A 20596-nucleotide genomic window follows, 5' to 3' on the forward strand; every position below is an offset into this window, starting at 1 on the left:
TCGTGTGTGACGATGATGAGGATCAGCCACATCAAGTAGGCTAATGTGTAGCACCTCCTCAAGGAATTCAAGAACATCTGCAAGTGGTACAAGGACAACACCTATACATAAAAGTGCAGCTTCATCGGAGGTAATCTAGCTACAAGCTTACCATGCAGATGTGTAATTAACCGGATGTGCGAGGCATGCCTCAGGAATTAACGCACTACACAATCTTTATGAGTCAGATCTCTCCTTAAACATTGACGCAAAAGACAGAAGGCACTACTAGAAAATGACCACTCATCCCTAACCTTAATATTGATTATTTTTGGACCCGGTACCAAATTTAGGAGGGCCTACCTGTTGAGTTACCAACCAGTGTTGGAGCTCTCTCCCACCTGCCACTGCGAATTTTTTTAGCCCCGCACAGAGGCGCATGCACATAGCAGCACAACAGCGCACAACGGCACCCCCCACAGCAGCGCCTTATATCCTCCCCTCCCTCTTTCCTTCTCTTCTCCTTCCTCTCATTCTCTCCTCTCTTCCTCTTCTCTCTTCTCTTCTCTCCTCTCTTCCAGCACAATGGTGGAGGCAGCCGGAGGCAGAGGGGGTGGCGCAGAGGAGGAGGAGCTAGGGGCGGTGCAGGGAGAAGGAGGGGCGGCGGCGCGGAGGAGGAGGACCTCGGGGCGGCGCGGGAAGGAGGAGAGCTGGCGGCATGGGGAGGAGGAGGGGCGGGCAGGGCCGGTGGGGGGGCCGGTGGCGGCGGGGGAGGCTGGGCGTGGGGGTGGGGGATTTTATTTTTCTTTTTTTATTTTTTAACAGCCTCCAGTAACAACCGGTACTAGAGATTACCAGTACCGGTTGGGCAACCAGTACTAGAGGAGGGTTCCCAACCGATACTAGATCCACTTTTTCCATTAGTGAGGATACAAAGCTGTCGCGACAAATATATTCTTGTATTTTGTAAAAAGTTTGACAAATATATTCCTGTATTTTGTAAAAAGTTAAGATTAATGAAACAATGTGTTCCTCATATATACATGCATGTGTGCTCCCATACGTTACCTTTACCTTTTGTCGTCATGAAAAGTACATTATACATGTACATGTGTCCTGTCCCTTTGATGGTTTGAGTACAACCTAGTGTTGTACTTAGAGTCCTATGGCTGTGTCAGTTGTAGCCGGCTAGACCTGTAAACGTGTCCGTGACAATTCATTAACAAGCATCATTGCCTTGTTGCTGGTAGCCGTCAGATCATGATTCAACGTTCATCAACGGGTGGGTACCATATAGATATACATACTATACAGATACCAAGATATAGATATAGATATGGATGTAGATATATATATAGATATAAATACAGACATACAGATACAAAGATAGAGATTGATAAAGGTATATATAATTTGATAGGAAACATGTACATTCCGATATCCTAGTGAGGTGTTGTTTATATATATATAAAAGCACCTATAAATGCTGAAACAGATTAGTCCTAACCCACAAGTGATATACCATCCTCACCTCTGCTGCCTCCCAAAAGCTAAAGGAAAGGATACAAGAGCTCTCTTGGTCAAGAAACCGCCATCAGCATGGGAAGGATTGTGCACTACTTGATGGCTACTTCATTCGTGGTTCTTGTGATGATTTCGACCAACTCTCCATCCTGCCAAGCATGTAAGAACCCATACATACCTACCTACTTCTGGCTGTTCCTCATATATAGTGCACATGCATGCGTACTCCCATGTGTTACCTTTACCTTTTATCATCAAGATATAGATATAGATACATATACAGATACAGATATAAAGACATAGATGTAGATATAGATATACATACAAATACAAAGATAAAGAAATAGATATAGATACAGATATACAGATGCGAAGATAGAGATGGATATAGATATACATAATTTGATAGGATACATACATTCCGATCCTAGTGAGGTGTTCTTTCTATATATAAAAGCACCGACAAATACTGAAACAGATTAGTCTCAACTCACAAGTGAGATACCATCCTCACCTCTGCTGCCTCCCAAAAGCCGAAGGAAAGGATAGAAGCTCTCTTGGTCAAGACCGCCTTAAGCATGGGAAGGACTGTGCACTACTTGATGGTCACTTCATTCGTGGTTCTTGCGATGATTTCGACCAACTCTCCATCCTGCCAAGCGTGTAGGAACCCATACATATATACCTACCTACTTCTGGCTGCACACTGCACTGTCTTGTTCTCAGACATTTTCAGACGATGAGTAATTATTTGACAAACCAGTCTTGCTTTAGTGCTAATAACATTGCATTGCGTTGCCTTATTGCATGTGCAGGCTTCGGCCCCTGGTGTAAGCGACCGCCGGTACCTTGCTTCGCAGCTACGAATGAGGACTACTGTACGTCGGAAATCTGCCCACATGTGTGCGAGGTGAACCATGTTGTGAGCAATCGTGCCTACTGCAAGAAACCTGGAAGACGTGATCCAGTACATATATGGCTATGCTGCTGCCCACCACCGCGTTGAGTGTTGTAATCCACCATGCGTGCCTGGTGGAAATTAAATAAATTGATCTGCTCATCGATCGATCTGTTAGCAAGTATCTGTAATCAGATCTGTCCGGTGTTTTGCTTCCTAGTTACTTTTTTGATAAGGCACCTTGGCACGATAACAAGGGAAATAACACTTTAGGGCTCGTACATCGGTGAGACGATCCTCGTCTTTTTGTTGCCAGGAGGAGCTCCACCTAAATCGAGCGTCAGCGGCATTCAAGGTTTCACGCCACAACACCACCACCAGGCCAGAAAGGATTTTTGCTGGCGGGTGAAAGGCTAATGTGCTGGCGATCTAGTATCCACCAGCAACTTTGAGCCAGCATAATGACGCATAGTGGCTCTTGCGCGGCAATTGATTTTTCAATTAAAAAAAGCATGCACGCTACTCCCGCCCGGCCTACCACCGCCCCCGTGCCCGCCGCTTCTGCGCCGCCGCTCGTCCCCGTCGCTAGCCACCTGCCTTCCCGCCGCCCGCCGTCGACCGCTCCCACGCCCACCGCTTTTGCGCCGCCGCGCGCTGCTACCTGTGCCAGCACTGTGCACGCCCGCATGCACATGCTGCTCCTTCCCACCCACCACTGTTGTTGGCCTCTCCGCCATGCCGTCGCCTGGCCCTGCGCCGTTGCTGCAACTTGAGCAGGCCGCCCCCACATCAGCATCCTGCACCACCCGAGCCGGCCAGCCACCGTGCGCACCCCGACGTGCCGCCCTCCGTGCCCCGACGCACCGCCACCCACCGCCGTTCCCGTCCGCCGTGCCTGAGAGCAGGCAAGCAAGGCTTCCACCGCACCAGCCCTACGTTCTTCATTGCCAGCAAATAGGAGGCACAAGTCTTAGAGATCGAGATGAGAGGAGGAGAACCAAGAGAAGCAAGAGAGATAGAAGGAGAGGAGAGGATGCAGATAGCAGACGGAGCCACGGAGGTAGATAAGATAAGATTGACATGTAGATGGCCTCCGCTCCTATCAAGCTCTGTGTTGGCGGGCCACATAAATGCCTGCCAGCAAAAATGGGGCGATCTATGCTAGCGGGTCCATATGCGCTCCCCCGCTAGCCCGACAAAGCACTGTGCTGGCAGGTGCCAATCACGCCCATCAGCATGCTAATTTTTCTATGCCAGCCCAAATTGTTTTTGACGCAGTGACCAGCTAGCATCAGCAAGGAGATGGTGCGCGGCCACTCAACAAAGCTACAATGCAAGGACGGCCGCCACATGGCAGGAGCTAGCACCAAGGCCAGTGTGGAGGGGAGCGGCACCTGGCACGAGGTAGCGGTGACAGCACGGCAGCGACGAGCCGACGAATCACAGTGTAAGGGCTGCTCCTTCCATGGAGGAATCCGAGGACTCAAAGCAGGCTGCTGCAATCCCATGAACGCCACGGGCATCCTCCTGGTAGCCGCTGCTATAACCAACCGATCGTTCACTCTGCGTTACGCATAGACCAATCTGAATCGCAGAACCCACTGCTGTCCCCCGCTCGTCTCCATGCTTGCGCACAAATCGCAGAACCCGTTTCCACAAGATGCCCCTTCTCGTGCATAGGCTCGACCTCAACGCCATCTGTAGGGGCTGTGAACTCGGCTTATATATGGCCGCGCGGACGTCGCGTCTAGAGCTCGGAGGCGGTGGTGACGATTAGAGTCCGGCTCCGTCGAGTTCATTGCGAAAACAAGGGAGGGTGGAAACGGGTTTGGCTAGGACACCAACAAACAGAGGTACGAGAAGCAAAGAAGGCAACAGACCCATGTACAAAGCGAATGAATCAGGCAGTTGGAAGACTGAAATCCCTCCAAATAGTGGAGAAATGGGCAGCACCTCCCCTAGGTCGCCATGGAAGTGAAGAAGCCCGAGCTCTCAGTCAAATGGTTGAGCTCAAGCTCGGGGAGGAAGAAAGAAGGAACTCATAGTTTGTATGTTAGTACCGGTTGGTGGCTCTAGCCGGTACTAAATTGTGACATTTAGTACTTGCTGAAGCTAACAACCGGTACACACATGCGTGAACACCATTTAGTACCGGTTGAAGCTACCAGCCAGTACTAAATAACTTCTAGGGGAATCTAGCCATTGGCCACCCAGTCACCATGCCACCATTTAGTATCAGCTAAGGCTCCAAACCGGTAATACAGAGGCTCCGATGGTACTGTGCGTGATGACCGGTACTAACGCGTTGGACGAATGCTCAGTTTTCCAGTAGTGGGTTTTGGGGCTGCTAGCAACCATATCCACACAAGCCTATGCACTAACGCACGTCCAGCTGCCTACTGCACGCTGCTGGGATCGACGCGCAGAGCGGCGGAGCCGGAGCACTAGTCCAGGCTTCGTGAGCGCCATACGTCCGGATCTAGGACACGGAAGATGTGAGGGGTGGGTTGATTACAAAAAAGGTAAGTGATTTTTTTTACGAAACAACCACAATGGTTGAAAGAAAACTATCGCACTTTGATATTAGGTATATAGATAATATAGATAGATTAGGTGTGTCATTTCTTTTCTTCATATCCATTCTATACTCTACCCAATTTTATAACTACTATCTTTTACTGCTGGAATTTATTCTCAAGGCTTGACATGGGATCTTACACGCAGGCTTGGAAATTCTGGTCATCGGGAAGGGCAAGGGAGCTGATGGATGCCTCACTGCGCGATGAACCTCGAATAAGTGAGATACTACGATGCATGCAGATAGCACTGCTGTGTGTTCAATTTGATCGGGCAGACAGGCCGAGCATGTCGGATGTTCTCATGATGCTGAAATGCGAGGGTATGGCCTTGCCAGTGCCTAGGGCACCAAGTGATACGTCGAGGCAAGGAGCCGATGATTCGTCACCAGATGCCAGTGAAGCAGAAGGAAGTACAAGCTATAGAAGCACATAACTTAGCTGACGACTGAAGAGGTGCAAGCTCCTCATACTTCAGCTATTGTTCAGATGATGTACATGGACCACTGTTGTTGCGACTAAGTCATTGTTGCTCAATGCCAATTCCCCTAGTTTTCTACTCCATGCCCGCATGGCCCTCTGGGCTCTTGGCTAATTTGTTATGAAGGGCTGTATTGAGCTTTCAGCTATTTAGCCCGGACACAAGTGGACCAGATTAACTGTTCTAAGGTCCATGGAAAGGTGATTCTGTTGCTGTGTTGCAACGGCGGCAGCGTCCCACCGGAGCCCGAAGCAGGAGGTTGGCAATTTGTGGGTTGACCTGCCATCATGTACTTGTTTAATTCAAGCTGCTAATAGTGGATTTGGTCTCGCGTCAACGCCTCACCGACGCCACAGGGTGGGTGTATCCTGCCGTAAGAAACAACGGCTTATTCCATTCCATCCTCCATCGTCTTGTTGGTTTTCCTCAACGTGGTTCCATGGAGGTGTTCACTACGGGAAACAGAAAGTTCGCCGAGTGCCTGGGGCACTCGGCAAAGGCATGAAAACACTCGGCAAAGCCTTTGCCGAGTGTAACACTCGGCAAAGGGCACACGGCAAATATTGTGTCGGCAAAATCTGATTTGCCACGGCCTCTGCATATGAAATCAAAACATCTTGCAAAATCTCATGATTTTCAAACTTCGTTTGTATTTTTGAGAATTAAACAATCATTTGGCCACACGTTCGTAGTCGTGTTTCCTTAGCAAAATGTTCGAAATTTCTTTTCATTTTATGGGTGAGACCTCAATTTAGACTCACTAACATGAATATGATTTTTTCACTCATATTATTCCATTATTCCAACCACCTGCAGTTCAAATTTGACTTAAATCAAAAAATTACTCTAAATGAAATTAATTGATTAAATATAGCAAACAGGTCAAAAAATAGTCCATCTTCTACGATGCAGTGCCAAATGCCATACATGTGGAGTGTAAAAAGTTTGGAGGGTGGAGGAGGGGAAAAAAATTATGTTTGCCGAGTGTGTAAAAAAACACTCGGCAAACGCTATAGTTTGCCGAGTGTACACCCTAGCACTCGGCAAACTATAGGGTTTGCCGAGTGTCCCATATAGACACTCGGCAAAGACTATAGTTTGCCGAGTGTCCCATCATGGCACTCGGCAAACTAGTGCCTTTGCCGAGTGCCCTATATTGACACTCGGCAAACACTAACGGCCGTCACGGAGGGGCGCCGCCGTCGGCACGGGGAAGTCACGTGGACGTCAGTTTGCCGAGTGTCAAAGTTTGCCGAGTGCCGCCTGGGTGTTTGCCGAGTGTTTTTTGGAGGGCACTCGGCAAACAGGTTGTTCGCCGAGTGTTTTATTTTTGCCGAGTGTTTTTGGTGTTACACTCGGCAAAACGGTTCTTCGCCAAGTGCCCGAAAAAAAGCACTCGGCGAAGTTATTACACTCGGCGACTTTATGCTTTCCCGTAGTGGTTGTTGGCCTGTTGGTTTTCCACTCCCCAGCACTTGTACTAAGCTGTTTATCGACATGAGCACTCCCAAATCATGCGTGAGTCATTCACGAAGATCTAAGACCAAGCAGAAGCAAGCAAGCTATATTCTCTTGGATTCTGATATGAATCCGAGCTAGCATTACTGATTTTGGCATGGCTGAGGTCTTAATAAATTCTGATGAAGATGCAAAAGAAAAAGTTGTGTGATAGCAGTCCATCATGACATTCGGTGCATTTTTTTTGTTAAATGGTCTAAATATTTGTTTTTGGCCTTTCAGTGGTTACATTGATCCTAAATTTTTTTTGAACAATGACTATATCTCCACCAATCACTGCGGCACTGCGCAGCATCATATCCTTTTACTTAGACTCCGCTGCACAGACAGGGATGCATCGTTTGTTTTTGTATTTTAGTTTCTGTAACCTTAGCTTGTAGTATTGCTCCTAGTCCATGTCTGAATACACCCTGCAAGCAGTTGATCATTGTTCCAAAACTTGCACAGCAAATTCAGGGCATGATGGTGAATATCTTTGTTTCATAAACTTGGAGCTGCACAATGTTATTTCAGTCCAAGCTCAGAACAATTTCATCGATAAAAAATACACCTCACATTTCTGTTGAGATCCATTCTATTTCGTCACCGCCATTTTAAATTTCTGTTTTCTATCTAAAAATAATGCTGAGTGGCTAGGAAATTGTGGTCGATCATCAGGGAGATAGATCCATCGGTACTGCACAATTAGATATATACTTCGATGCATCCTACAATTGTCAGACGCGTTACAGCTCGCCCAGTTCTCTCAGGTCGCCAATAGTTTACCCGTATAGTACATTGTATTAGCCTCCTTCCACCTTTTTTCTTATTTTCCAGCTATGTCATCCTCTGCATGACGTGGTGTAATTTGTTCTTACATGCTTCTTCCTCTTAATGAAATACGCATGGCCGCGAAAAAAAAAATCAAGTGGGCAGACAAGCCTACAATGTCGGATATACTGAAATGTACTGTATGAACATATGCAACCCTGGGAAACCTGAAACTATATTTAGTTTGTGGTTTTACCAAATGCCAGTGAAGCAGCAGCCAGTGCAAACTGTACAATTGAAGAGTAGAAGAATGAAGAATAAGAGGAGGAAGAAGAGTACTTGAGCTAGGAGGAAGAAGAGTACTTGAGCTATTGTTGAAGTGATGTGAGCAATGGCGATGCAAACTTTATTGCCTGATTGCGTCGTTGCTATTTTTTTAGAAAATGGAATTGTCTCTGACCTCTGCCACCGCAGACAGCTGTTGCTATGAAATTTTTATTACTCGCTAATAAGCAGTCACACAAGTGGGCATAATTTAGCTTTTTCTCTAATCGTATCCTCCATTTTTCAATGAAATTTGTGGTATGGGCTCCTTCTCCTTGTTCAGTTTTTCTTTAAGTAGTGAAGACTTGATTTGACTTGGCTTGAGGGGTATTAACTTTTATGAGGTGGTGGCCACAGCCCACAGGCTCACAACATGTCTTACTTTGTCAGTTGCATGTGGCGTGTTGTGAGCCTTCTTTGGCTACTGGCTTACCACTTGTCTCTATTGTGCGTGTATCTTGCGAATAGAAGGCCGGCTGGCTCTCTGCCGGGCTGCCGGCTTGGGGGGGACGAAGAGGTGAGAAGAAATTGAAGGCAAAACGCCAACAAGCAAGGTCAGTGCCTCTCTTGAATAATTACTTTGATTACTATGGTGGGAAGGAGAAGAAGAGAAATTCAAGAAATGGTTTCTCCGTCTCAGCATCCCATAGATCGATCTACATCTACTGATGTGTTTTGTTGAATAATGGCCCTGAAGATCATCTCGGTCAACGCCACAAGAGCAAGATGGCCGACATCGCATTCAGAAGCTTGGGGAAGATCATCGAGGCCGCGCTCAAGATCAAGGAGGCCGTGGAGACGGTGAAGCATAACGACAGGGAGTGCCGCGAGATCGAGAGGTGCGTGGCGCGAGTCAGCGCTCTCCTCGAGCGGCTTGAACAGACGACGGAGACGATGAAGGATCCCGCCATGAGCGGCCCGCTCGAGGATCTGGCTGAGAGTGTCGAGAAGGCCCTCGAGCTCGTCAGCGAGTGCCAGCAGCAGAGGCACACCTTCACCGTCCTCCGTCTCTGGTCGGCTAGCAACATGGCCAGGGAGCTGCGCCAGGTGCAGGAAGACATCGTGAGGAAACTGCAGCTGGGAACCTTCGCCCATGTCACCATTCTGCTGACGATCAACATTCAGTATGCTGGTGCCCGTCGGTCGACCCCGCATCCGCAGGTAACAGTAATTGCTTATTACTCCGGCATGTGCGCCACAACATTAGAACTTTTCACTGATTTTGTTACTTTATTTATAATTTTCCCTCTTTTAGGATTTTTTTAATTTTATTTTCTAAAAATGAACCCCGTCAAAACTATTTTCCGGATGTACCGAGGTGTAACAGCAACCTATCTGCCATGAGAATGCAGTTTAATTATATCTCTGCAGCAAGCCAGACTTTGCCAAATCATTTTGAACGGCAATAGGAGAGGATGGCACTAGGTAGCATGCCCCTCCCCACCGTCTCCGTCACTCAATACTCCTCAAAACCAATAGTTCTATATATATATATAACTAGTTTGAGCATTTTGCAAGAACTATGATATATTTGCACCTACAATGTATTTTACTCTAAAATAAAGTTTACATATGCAACCTTCTTGCATTGCACATACACCAAACTGAATGCGATTCATCAAACGAAAAATGCTACTCAGGATGCAGGAGCTGGGAAGGTCTCGCATGATGGTCATTCAACTGGTGATGCAAGGTATAAGATATCTACACTCCAAATCTCACTCTATGGTAATATCATCAATTTATCGTATATATACTACCACCATCCAGTTTTACAATAAGCCCCTATTACTAATAAGCTGGTACATCATTATGCCCTCTTTTCTTTGCATACCGAAGTCATCCTCCACCAATGAGAATCAACTGCGCACTTGCTTGCACGTACGTGTGCCAGAAAAGCAATTAGATTACGTCCATACACTGATACACGCCTTGTATGGTATTTGGAAGCCACTTATTTCGGATTTTGATGGCAATGGCAGTAGCAGACCTGGAGCAGTGAGGAGCGAGAAAGATAAGCCCATGGTAGCAACAGTAAGCAGTGAGCTGCTGCCTGATCCCTTGCCTGCAGGTAATTAAGGTGGCATATTTCTGTTATTTCCACCAACTCAATTCCTGTACATGCCTTTGTGCGGTGGCAGCCGGCCCGTATTTTTATACTGAGAATGTTTACAACTTGTCTCCTTCCAATTGCATAGAATCACGACAACTTACAGTTTTATTAGGTTTGCATAACTGCCTGTTGAACTATGTCATATGTGTTTGCTTCCCATGACAGGTGCTACGCAGTTCAGTTTATCTCAATTGAAGGCCGCTACAAATGACTTTTCAGGTGACAATGTGGTTGGAAGTGGTGGCTTTAGTGTCGTCTACAAGGTACTCTCCGTATGCTTGGTTTACTAATTTTGCTTTGGGCTTTTTAGAAGATGATATTAACATAATTAGGTCAATTTGCAATAAAGGACAGTCATGCATATAAGATGAAGCAATTACTTTTATTTTCTTGGTATAACAAGGCTTTTCCCTTCACATAATTTCAATTCGACATAACTAACTGTTAGCAGCTAGCCAACCTCAAAGGCCATGCAATATTGAAATGAAGTACCTGCATCAGGAATTAGAACGTTCTTGTTCCAAAAATTCAATTATTACTAGGAGCTTAGAATTATGTAGGCATGCTTAATTTTTTACTTCAATTAGGTCTTCTTTTGTTTCGGCATCTTTTTTTTCCCTTTTGAAGGTCTAACAGAAAGGAAGGACTAGGGCCCCTGATCCATTCCATCAATAGGTACACACATAACGGTTTGCCCTGTTGCAGCACACTTTAACACTACTGCGCGAGGTGGTGTCTCTTGTTATGGGTCTATGTTCTATTCACTTTCCGTAGCTAATTGATATTTTTTTTGATACCCCTTGATAATTGATCTTAGAAGTGCAATTATATCAGAAATATCAGCAAAGCAAACTGCTCCGCAAGGATTATAAATTAACATTTTACTATATAGTTTTAGTTTTATTTAGATCAACGACAATGAACCACAACTTATCTTGCAATTTATGCTTTTCAGGGTGTATTGCGCAACGGACTAGATGTTGCAATCAAGAAATTGTTAATCTCTGATGATTTTCCAGAGAGGCGCGTGCATCATGAGCTTAATGTTGGTGCAAAGCTTCAGCACAAAAACATAGTTAAACTTCTGGGATATTGCTTCGATAACAAAGAGGACGAAAGGCTATACCTTTTGGTCCAAGAATACATGCCCAATGGGAGCTTGGGAAGGGTTATTAATGGTGTGTTTGCACAAAAATACTAGCTTACCTGTAGACCTAACTCCATTTAGACTTGTTCTCGCTAACTAATGCTTGATGCTAGATGTTTTGTTTTTTGCAGCCTCTCGACTTGATTGGCCCTCCTGTTTCAAGATAATTCAGGGGATAGCACAGGGCCTACATTACCTACATGAGCAACACGTTCTCTATATGGATTTGAAACCAGCCAACATCCTCTTTGATTCAAAAATGAATCCTGTGATCATTGATTTTGGATTATCTATAGTCCTTGATGATGATGATGATGAGATCACTTGTGATTCCATAGCAGGCACAATGTAAGATGCCCTTCCCCCACATAAAACAATTCCATTAGCATGAGTCCATATCATGCATGGAGCCTGTTTCCTTTTTTTTAACGTCTCTTCTATGAGATTATTCATTATTATTTATTCAACCATTCAGGGGATATATTGCTCCAGAAAAAATTACAGGAGCTAAGATATCGATGAAGTCTGATGTGTTCTCTTTTGGAGTTATCCTCATTGAGATCATTACCGGGAGGAGAGTTACACCTTCCTGTGATCTACCGGCTTTGGTAAGTAACACATTTACATGCTAAACAGGAACATCAACATTGGCATTGTATCTAGGGGAACTAGCCAATACATAGATCGAAAGCCTAAACCACAAGGGCGACTATATTTGTACACATTATTGGCAATTATATAACAGAAACATAGAACAAATCAAGAAAGTCAAAGATGAAATAGAAATTATAATAGAAAATACTTGCCTCATTTGCCCCAATGTGATTCTCTCACCTCACATGTATGTGGCTAACCCTATAATCTACATACGTAAGTTTACAAGGCCAATAGCATAAAAAACTTCAAAATTGCAAAGGTAGCATTATCAAGAAGGATGCATCACCCCTGCAATTATACAAGGATGTTGTATGCTCGATGCATGAACCTTGGTAGTCACATTATTGGCAAACAAAACGAACAGAGGCAAAGAATTACTACAAATCGTTGGAAATTATGTAACAGAAGTGTAGAGCAAATCAGGAAATTCTATGGGGGTCAGTATATCTTAAGATTGATGAAGTCACCGCAAATGTCTCGCTGTTGACAGGCATGTGAGCTACCATTGTAAAAATAGCATCGATGCTTTGCCATCCGTTGGAAAAAAAATATCACCTTTAATTTTTTGAATAAATTTAGAAAAATATGAGCATATGTGCTTAGTTGATGACTCGAATCTCTGAGTGGCTTCCATAACAAGGAACCTTATCAACTCGCAAACTAAAGATGGTTTGACTTTCACTACGGGAAAGCATAAAGTCGCCGAGTGTAATAACTTCGCCGAGTGCTTTTCTTCGGGCACTCGGCGAAGAACCGTTTTGCCGAGTGTAACACCAAAAACACTCGGCAAAAATAAAACACTCGGCGAACAACCTGTTTGCTGAGTGCCCTCCAAAAAACACTCGGCAAACACCCAGGCGGCACTCGGCAAACTGACACCCACGTGACTTCCCCGTGCCGACGGCGGCGCCCCTCCGTGACGGCCGTTAGTGTTTGCCGAGTGTCAATATAGGGCACTCGGCAAAGGCACTAGTTTGCCGAGTGCCATGATGGGACACTCGGCAAACTATAGTCTTTGCCGAGTGTCTTTATGGGACACTCGGCAAACCCTATAGTTTGCCGAGTGCTAGGGTGTACACTCGGCAAACTATAGCGTTTGCCGAGTGTTTTTTTACACACTCGGCAAACATAATTTTTTTTTCCCCTCCTCCACCCTCCAAACTTTTTACACTCCACATGTATGGCATTTGGCACTGCATGGTAGAAGATGGACTATTTTTTGACCTGTTTGCTATATTTAATCAATTAATTTCATTTAGAGTAATTTTTTGATTTAAGTCAAATTTGAACTGCAGGTGGTTGGAATAATGGAATAATATGAGTGAAAAAATCATAACAAGGAACCTTATCAACTCGCAAACTAAAGATGGTTTGACTTAATTTGGATAAAACTTGAAATTCTTATATTTTGGTACATAGTAGTAATTAAGTCATCAAAAATGTTGTTAAATAAATGAGTATGATTCCTTTGATAAAATATATAATCGTTTTGAAAATGGACATGATCAAATATACTATCAAATAACAACAAATATATAGTATGCTAATGTTTTTGCCGGTAACATCAAGTATCATTTGATTATGTAATACCAACAGTGTTAGTGTTAATACTATTTACAATGTGGGTTGTGCATCGCATCAATCATTTGCACAACTGAGCTTACTTTTACCAATCTATTTTTTGTCCGTGCAGAGTTCAATTGAGATGATCAGGGCAATGAAAGGGTTATTTGATCCGGCACAGGTTAAGGACTCTCAGGTAATGGAGATAAACAAGTGCATGAAGCTAGGATTGATGTGCACGGAGTGGGATCCGATTGATCGGCCTACCATGGCCGAGGCACTGGAATTGCTAGAATAAGTTGCCAGCCCCATAGAACCACATATCCGGTCAGACAGATCAAAACTGCTGTGCTGCACCGACCGTGGATGTGGCAATAATTAATTTGCTCCTAAATTGCTTTCACTTTTGTGGCATTCACTAATAAGGATTATAGAATACGTATACTAGTCCATCAACCATCCTCCCACACATGCTACAAGACTTAGTTTACATAACTACTAATCAAAATTATTTACTTTTTGCTCTCTCTAACAAAATACCTGTATAGATACCATGTAATCTTTATCCGATTGTGGATAAACTTATAGATTGCTCTATATGTTAATCCTTCCATATTCATAACTTGCCTCCGGCCCCTTTGCATCCCACATCCACGTGCCTAGTTGATGTTACAGAAACTATCAGCTGTTTGAAGCTATGACCACCAAATAAGGTGAGAGCAGAACTGAGGTTTGACCGTAAGCTATAACCACAAAATAAGCGAGGACGAGAAGTGTAAGATGGCGCAATGCATACGCAGACTCGTTCCATGCGGAGTGTTACATGGAGACTTTGGATCGAACCGCTGCTGCACAATCAACTACAAAGCACGACATCACGTGGGTGGGTCCAAAACAGCCGCGGAGCATGGCTTGAAGCCTAGCCTCATGTAACACTCCGTCTACCGCCCAGCCCTTCGGAAGGGTGGGCATATGTCCACATAGCACCCTGCTTAAACATCCATCCTAATTTCATGTAAAAGAGTTAACCCGAACCTGCTATGGCTGGTTGACAAAGGCTTACAAGTTGGCTCTACCCTTGCTCAAGTAGCAAGGTGGTACTAAACATGTGCACCTGCACTCATGGACCCACTAGACCAACCAAATTGGGCCGGGTGTCACATACACCCCCTCAAAGACCCTGACGTCCTCGTCAGTCCAACTCACCCACACTTGGGCAAATGTCCAAGAATATTCCCTCTTAGCACACGACCGTACATCCAGTGCTGGCGTCATATGCCATGCTGTGTGTCCCATCCAGAGTCCACACGCGCCATGCGCCATATGCCCGCACACTGATTCGTACGCACAACCGCGAGGGTCCCCGTCCTCCAAAACCGCATCGCCCAACCCTTCCGAGGGGCAGGCACACGTACACATAACATACTGCTTATACTTTCGTCCTTGCTTCGTGTAAAAGGGTTAACCCGAAGATGCTATGGCTGGTTGATAAAGGCTTATAAATTGCTTTCACCCTTGCTCAATCAGCAAAGCGGTACTAAATATGCGCACTTGCGCTCATGGGCCACACTAGGCCAACCAAATTGGACCGGGTGTCACACCTTGGCATTAACCCCAACCGGCAATGGCCCTATGGTTGAGTGAGTTTGCCATCCTGTCCACGTAGTTCCTGTGATGGCGGATGCAGCTCGTGAATTTAGCAGGGGCTCCCTCTTCTTCCCCTTGCTTCCCACGATTCTCTTCTTCTTCCTTTTTTCTAAAAATATCATGTAAAAGCTAATGGAGCCCCACCCGCCACACCATTAGATCCGCCCCTGCGTACCTAGTTCTACCAATCCAAGATGAAGGCCATGCTATGTGCGAGGTCACTTAAAGTCCGCGGTCAAACACTCAAGCTGCAGGATCGAAAGCCAAGCGCCACATGCTAACAATGAAGTTAGCACTGGCCACCCGCTCCCAATTTAGGGCCTGTTTGGATACAGGTTCATAAAATTTAGTACATGTCACATCGGATGTTTGGACATTAATTAGGAGTATTAAATATAGTCCAATTACAAAACTAATTACACAGATGGAGTCTAATTCGCGAGACGAATCTATTAAGCCTAATTAGTCCATGATTTGACAATGTGGTGCTACAGTAACTATTTGCTAATGATGGATTAATTAGGCTTAATAGATTCATCTCGCGAATTAGTATAGGAGTTCTGCAGTTAGTTTTATAATTAGCTCATGTTTAGTCCTCCTAATTAGCGTCCGAACATCCGATGTGACCCCTCCTAAAGTTTAGTACCCCGCATCCAAACACCCCCTTAAAAGTCTCCACGGTTTCCAACTTCATAGTGAAGCCTTTCGGGCCTGTTTGGATAGGGGTGCTAAACTTTAGCACCTCACTTTTAGCACCCTTTTAGCACTAGGGCTTCCAAACAAGTGTGCTAAAAGTGGTGTGCTAAACTTTAGCACCCCACTTTTCTTTAGTACATCAAAGGATGCTAAAGCCTGCTAATAGTGCTAAAAGTGGTCCCCAAGCCTACATTTTCCCTGGTTGCCTCCCCCCTCTCCTCTCCTCTCTCTCCTCCCTGCCGCCTGCCTCTTCCGCCTGGCCTCGCTACCTCCACTGGCCCTGCCTCCTCCACTAGCGTGCGACGCCGCTCTACCGTGCCCGCGCCCACCGCGGCTATGGCTGCCGCTGCCGCCGCCACCACCCGATGGAGGGCGCTGGGCGTTCGACCTCTCCGCCGGCACGGAGCCCACCCTGGGTCCGCACCCCTCGGCAGGCAGAAGGAGGTGGTTGCCGCTCTCTGGTACGGTGCCGCCTCTCCGCGCGGTGGCTGCCGCTCAAGCCACCTGGCCCCGCCGCGCCCAACCCCAATCCCTGGCGGCACGCGGATCTTGAGGGGGCATGAGGGAGGAGCGGGGAGGAAGGTGGTGGTGGTGGTGGTGGGAGGGAAGGGTGGCGGTGCAGCAGCTCGGAGGAAACCCCACGGCAATGAGGACGCGGGCGAGGTGCTTGAAGTAGCAGTGGCGGTCGGTCCTCGCTTGGCTGATGGCGGAGACCAGCTCGTACTTCCCCATCAGCACGCCCCGGCGCCAGCCAGTCCTCGCTTGGCCACGGCGGCGGCGGATGGGGCCGGGTGCCCCGCTTGCGGCAACGGCGACGGTCACGCCTCCGCTTGCGATGGCGGCGTGGCGGCCACCATCGGAGGAGGGTGGTGGGGAAAGCAGCTCCCTGGCTGTGAGGAGGGGTAAAGGAGATGAGGAAAAGCAGGGCTATAATTGTCTTTTGCAAACTAAGTGATAAAGTTTAGCACACCATCAAACACTCCAAGTTGCTAAATTTTAGCTTTCCATTTGAGGATGCTACACTTAAGCACTGTGCTAAAGTTTAGCACAGGATATCCAAACAGGACCTTCGTTCAATGGCGCCTCTTAGTATTTCCACGCAATAATCTTCTAGCATGGGAACCAAATTAAAGGTCGTTCTCTTTTGCCTGTCCTGCTTGTCTTCTCAGACTAGAAGCTGTCATCAGAACCTTCTTGACCCCTTCCTGATTGATTACAAAATTGCTGCCCTCTTCCCCTCTCCCTTCCCCCGTCCGTCTCTGCTACTCCGCCGGCCCCGCTGCGCCGTCCTCCTTGGACCCGTCACGCGAAGGAAGAAGGTAGTAAGATGGCCGACAAGGACGATGGTCCTGCCATCGGGATCGACCTGGGGACGACCTACTCCTGCGTCGGAGTCTGGCATCACGGCCGCGTCGTGATCGTCACCAACGACCAAGGCAACCTAACCACACCATCCTGCGTCGCCTTCACCGACTCCGAGCGCCTCGTCGGGGATCCCGCCAAGAACCAGGTCGCCAGGAACACAAGCAATACAGTCTTCGGTGAGTGCCTTCCGCCTCTTCTTTGCCAAATCAACTCCCTCCTTCCATGAACTCCTTCTACCTCCTGTTGTGCTACTTATTGAATCTGGGTCAGATAACAAGGGGGAACCGATGTTGCAAGGGTGCTTACTGCTAAGTGAGTACATAGCTGTAGCTTTCCTAGTTACTACATGGGTAGTGTCGATCTAGAAGTTGGACCGATATTGAGCTAATTTCAGTTGTTACTGCAAGAATGATATTTGAAGGATTATTTCTGTCAGAAGTTTATCTGTTGGTCAGCGTGATGCCGTGATAGTGTTTGCTAAACGTTGCCTGCTGCCATTTATAGATTGCAATCTACCTATTGATTAGAACTGTGCAGTTGTACTTGTACCACTATTCAAGGTTGGGAAATTAATTTCTAATTGTGATGTTCTCTATTTACTACAAGCATCACTGTACTAGTAAAAGTAGTACTGCACTTACTCTCATCAAATCCTCTCTGCAGATGCCAAGCGGCTCATTGGTAGGAGATTCGGTGATGAATCTGTCCAGGCTGACATTAAGCTCTGGCCCTTCAGAGTCATTTCTGGACCTGGAGACAAGCCTATGATTGTTGTTCAATACAAGGGCAAGGAGAGGAAGTTTTCTGCTGAAGAGATATCCTCAATGCTTCTCATCAAAATGAGGGAGATTGCAGAAGCCTACCTTGGCACCACCATCAAGAACGCTGTCGTCACTATCCCTGCATGCTCCACCGACTCGCAGAGGCAGGGAACCAGGGATGCCGGAGCGCTCGCTGGTCTCAACATTATCCGTATCATCCCTGAGCCGACTGCTGCTGCCATGGCTTATGGTCTTGACAAGAAGGCCACTAGTAGCGGTGAGGAGAATGTTCTCATCTTCGACCTTGGTGGTGGTACCTTTGATGTCTCTGTTCTTACCATCGAGGAGGGAATCTTTGAGGTCAAGGCCGTAGCTGGTGACACTCACCTTGGAGGTGAGGACTTTGACAACAAGATGGTCAACCACTATGTTCAGCAGTTCAAGAGAAAGAAGAAGAAGGACATCAGTGATGACCCCAGGGCTCTCAGGAGGCTTAGGACAGCCTGCGAGAGGGCCAAGAGGACCCTCTCCTCAACTGCGCAAGCCACCATTGAGATCGACTGCCTGTATGAAGGAATCGATTTCTACTCAACCATCACCCGTGCCTTGTTCGAGCAGCTCAACATGGCTCTCTTCAGGAAGTGCATGGAGCCTGTGGAGAAGTGCCTCAGGGATGCTAGAATGGACAAGAGCTCCATTCATGATGTTGTGCTTGTTGGTGGCTCCTCTAGAATTCCAAGGGTTCAGCAGCTTCTCCAGGACTTTTTCAATGGGAAGGAGCTTTACAAGAGCATCAACCCTGACGAGGCTGTTGCCTACGGAGCTGCTGTCCAGGCTGCCATCTTGACAGGACAGAACTATGACAATGAGAATTCAAAGATTATCGACCTCCTTTTGTTGGATGTTACTCCTATTTCTCTTGGTTTGGAGACACTAGGTGGTGTCATGTCTGTGCTGGTTCCAAGAAACACCACCATCCCCATCAAAAAGGAGATGGTATTAAATGAAAAACAGATGATCTTATCTACCGACTCCAACCAGACTACCATCCATATCCAGGTCTACGAGGGTGAGAGGACCAGAACTCGTGACAACAACCTGCTGGGCAGGTTCGAGTTCTGCGTTCCTTCTGCACCCAGCGGTGTTCCACAGCTCACTGTTACCTTCGATCTGGACGTCAACGGTATCCTGGTCGTATCTGCTGAGGACAAAACCACTGGCAAGAAGAAGAAGATAACCGTCAACAAGAGATTTTATATTACAAAGTGAGATCTCTTGTAGAGTAATGATTACGTAATCAGTAATTACTGTAGAAAATAATTATTTAATCAGAAACTATGACGGTATCCTGGAGTGATCAGTACTGTAACGTGGTTAAGATGTGCAAAACTTCGTAACTTTGTTGTTATTGGGATATGAATAATTCAGATTTGCCTCTTGTGGAAAATCAGTAACTATGGAAGGAAAAACTACAATACCTTGCCATTCCATCATGGTACTTTGGTAGCACCAATTAAAATGCATTGGTAGCTCCAATTCCCCTCGCTGGAGGAACAAAGCACGCCCATTATTTTCATGCTGTCTTGATCAAGTTGGTCCGTTCCCACACCACCTAAACCGAATCACACACTAATTAACCTACTCTAAAAGCTCTAATCTCTTGTGCGTTAAGTCTCACATTAGCAGCAGCTTTTGCTAAGGGGACTGCTTTTAGTTTAGTACTCCTACCACGTATAGCTTTACAGATGCTTTGCCTTGCCTGGTTTATACTCCACCTGAAAGCTGGTTTATACTCGGTCGAGGAGGTGTTTCAGGCTGCAATGGTCCGTGCGGACGATAAATCGCGTGTCCACAGGTACGGGCGCTAGTGGCAGACGGTGTGCACAAGGCCAGTGAGCTCTCTCTCGTAGGTGGCCAACTTGGCATGCTGCGGCGCGACTGCTTTGCTGGAGAAAACGATTGGTCCCTGACCTTGATGCAGGACCATGCCGCAATCTGTACCGGAGGCATCACAATCGACCGTGAACGGGGCGTCAAAATCCGGCAATTGGAGCACTGGCCCTGTCGTCAGGGCAAGTTTGAGGGCGTCGAAAGCATCAGTCACCGCCTAGGACCAGTGGAAAGCTTCCTTCTTGAAGAGAACCGTCAATGGCGCGGCGATCACACCACAGTTGTGGATAAACTTCCGGTAGTAGCCGGTCAAGCCCAGAAATCTACACAGCGCCTTGACAGAACGGGGTAGGGGCCAGGACCGGACCGCCGCTATCTTCTCCTCATCCATGGCAACGGCGCCGATGGCAATGATGTGGCCGAGGTACTGGATCCGCCGTTCACCGAAGAGACACGTCGAGCTCTTGAGAACGAGGCCGTGTCCCTGGAGCACCTTGAGGACGGTGCAGACGTGCTGGAGGTGCTCTGTCATGAGCTGTTGTATACGAGGATGACATCGAAGAAGACGAGGATGCAGAGGCGGAGGAAAGGACGGAGCACCTCGTTCATAGAGCTTGGAACGTAGAGGGGGCATTTGTCAGGCCAAAAGGCATTACCAAGAACTCGAAGTGGCCATGGTGGGTGCAGAAGGCCATCTTGTGCACGTC

General features: G+C 46.8%; 2 protein-coding genes across 4 annotated transcripts; both read left to right on the forward strand.

Annotated features, from left to right (window-relative positions):
• The first annotated feature begins 8445 nt into the window (after positions 1 to 8445).
• On the forward strand, positions 8446 to 14135 carry LOC101785888 (cysteine-rich receptor-like protein kinase 45). Of its 3 annotated transcripts, none has more exons than XM_022829399.1 (10): positions 8446 to 8604; positions 8748 to 9211; positions 9691 to 9743; positions 9890 to 9931; positions 10033 to 10121; positions 10329 to 10426; positions 11119 to 11341; positions 11424 to 11658; positions 11786 to 11918; positions 13661 to 14135. In XM_022829399.1, exons 2-10 carry the CDS (start codon positions 8777 to 8779, stop codon positions 13826 to 13828), a joined length of 1476 nt encoding a protein of 491 aa, XP_022685134.1. In that variant the 5' UTR covers positions 8446 to 8604; positions 8748 to 8776; the 3' UTR covers positions 13829 to 14135. The 3 variants fall into 3 exon arrangements, with proteins under 3 accessions (XP_022685134.1, XP_022685135.1, XP_022685136.1); XM_022829400.1 differs by having other exon boundaries at positions 11442 to 11658; XM_022829401.1 differs by lacking the exon at positions 9890 to 9931.
• Positions 14136 to 16858: 2723 nt separating this feature from the next.
• Positions 16859 to 19440, forward strand: LOC111258244 (heat shock cognate 70 kDa protein 2-like). The gene is made up of 2 exons (XM_022829255.1): positions 16859 to 17414; positions 17902 to 19440. The coding sequence occupies exons 1-2, from the start codon at positions 17201 to 17203 to the stop codon at positions 19266 to 19268; spliced, it is 1581 nt and encodes a 526-aa protein (XP_022684990.1). The 5' UTR covers positions 16859 to 17200; the 3' UTR covers positions 19269 to 19440.
• The last annotated feature ends 1156 nt before the right edge of the window (positions 19441 to 20596 follow it).

The sequence above is a fragment of the Setaria italica genome, chromosome VIII, assembly GCF_000263155.2.
Source record: "Setaria italica strain Yugu1 chromosome VIII, Setaria_italica_v2.0, whole genome shotgun sequence".
NCBI lineage: Eukaryota > Viridiplantae > Streptophyta > Magnoliopsida > Poales > Poaceae > Setaria > Setaria italica.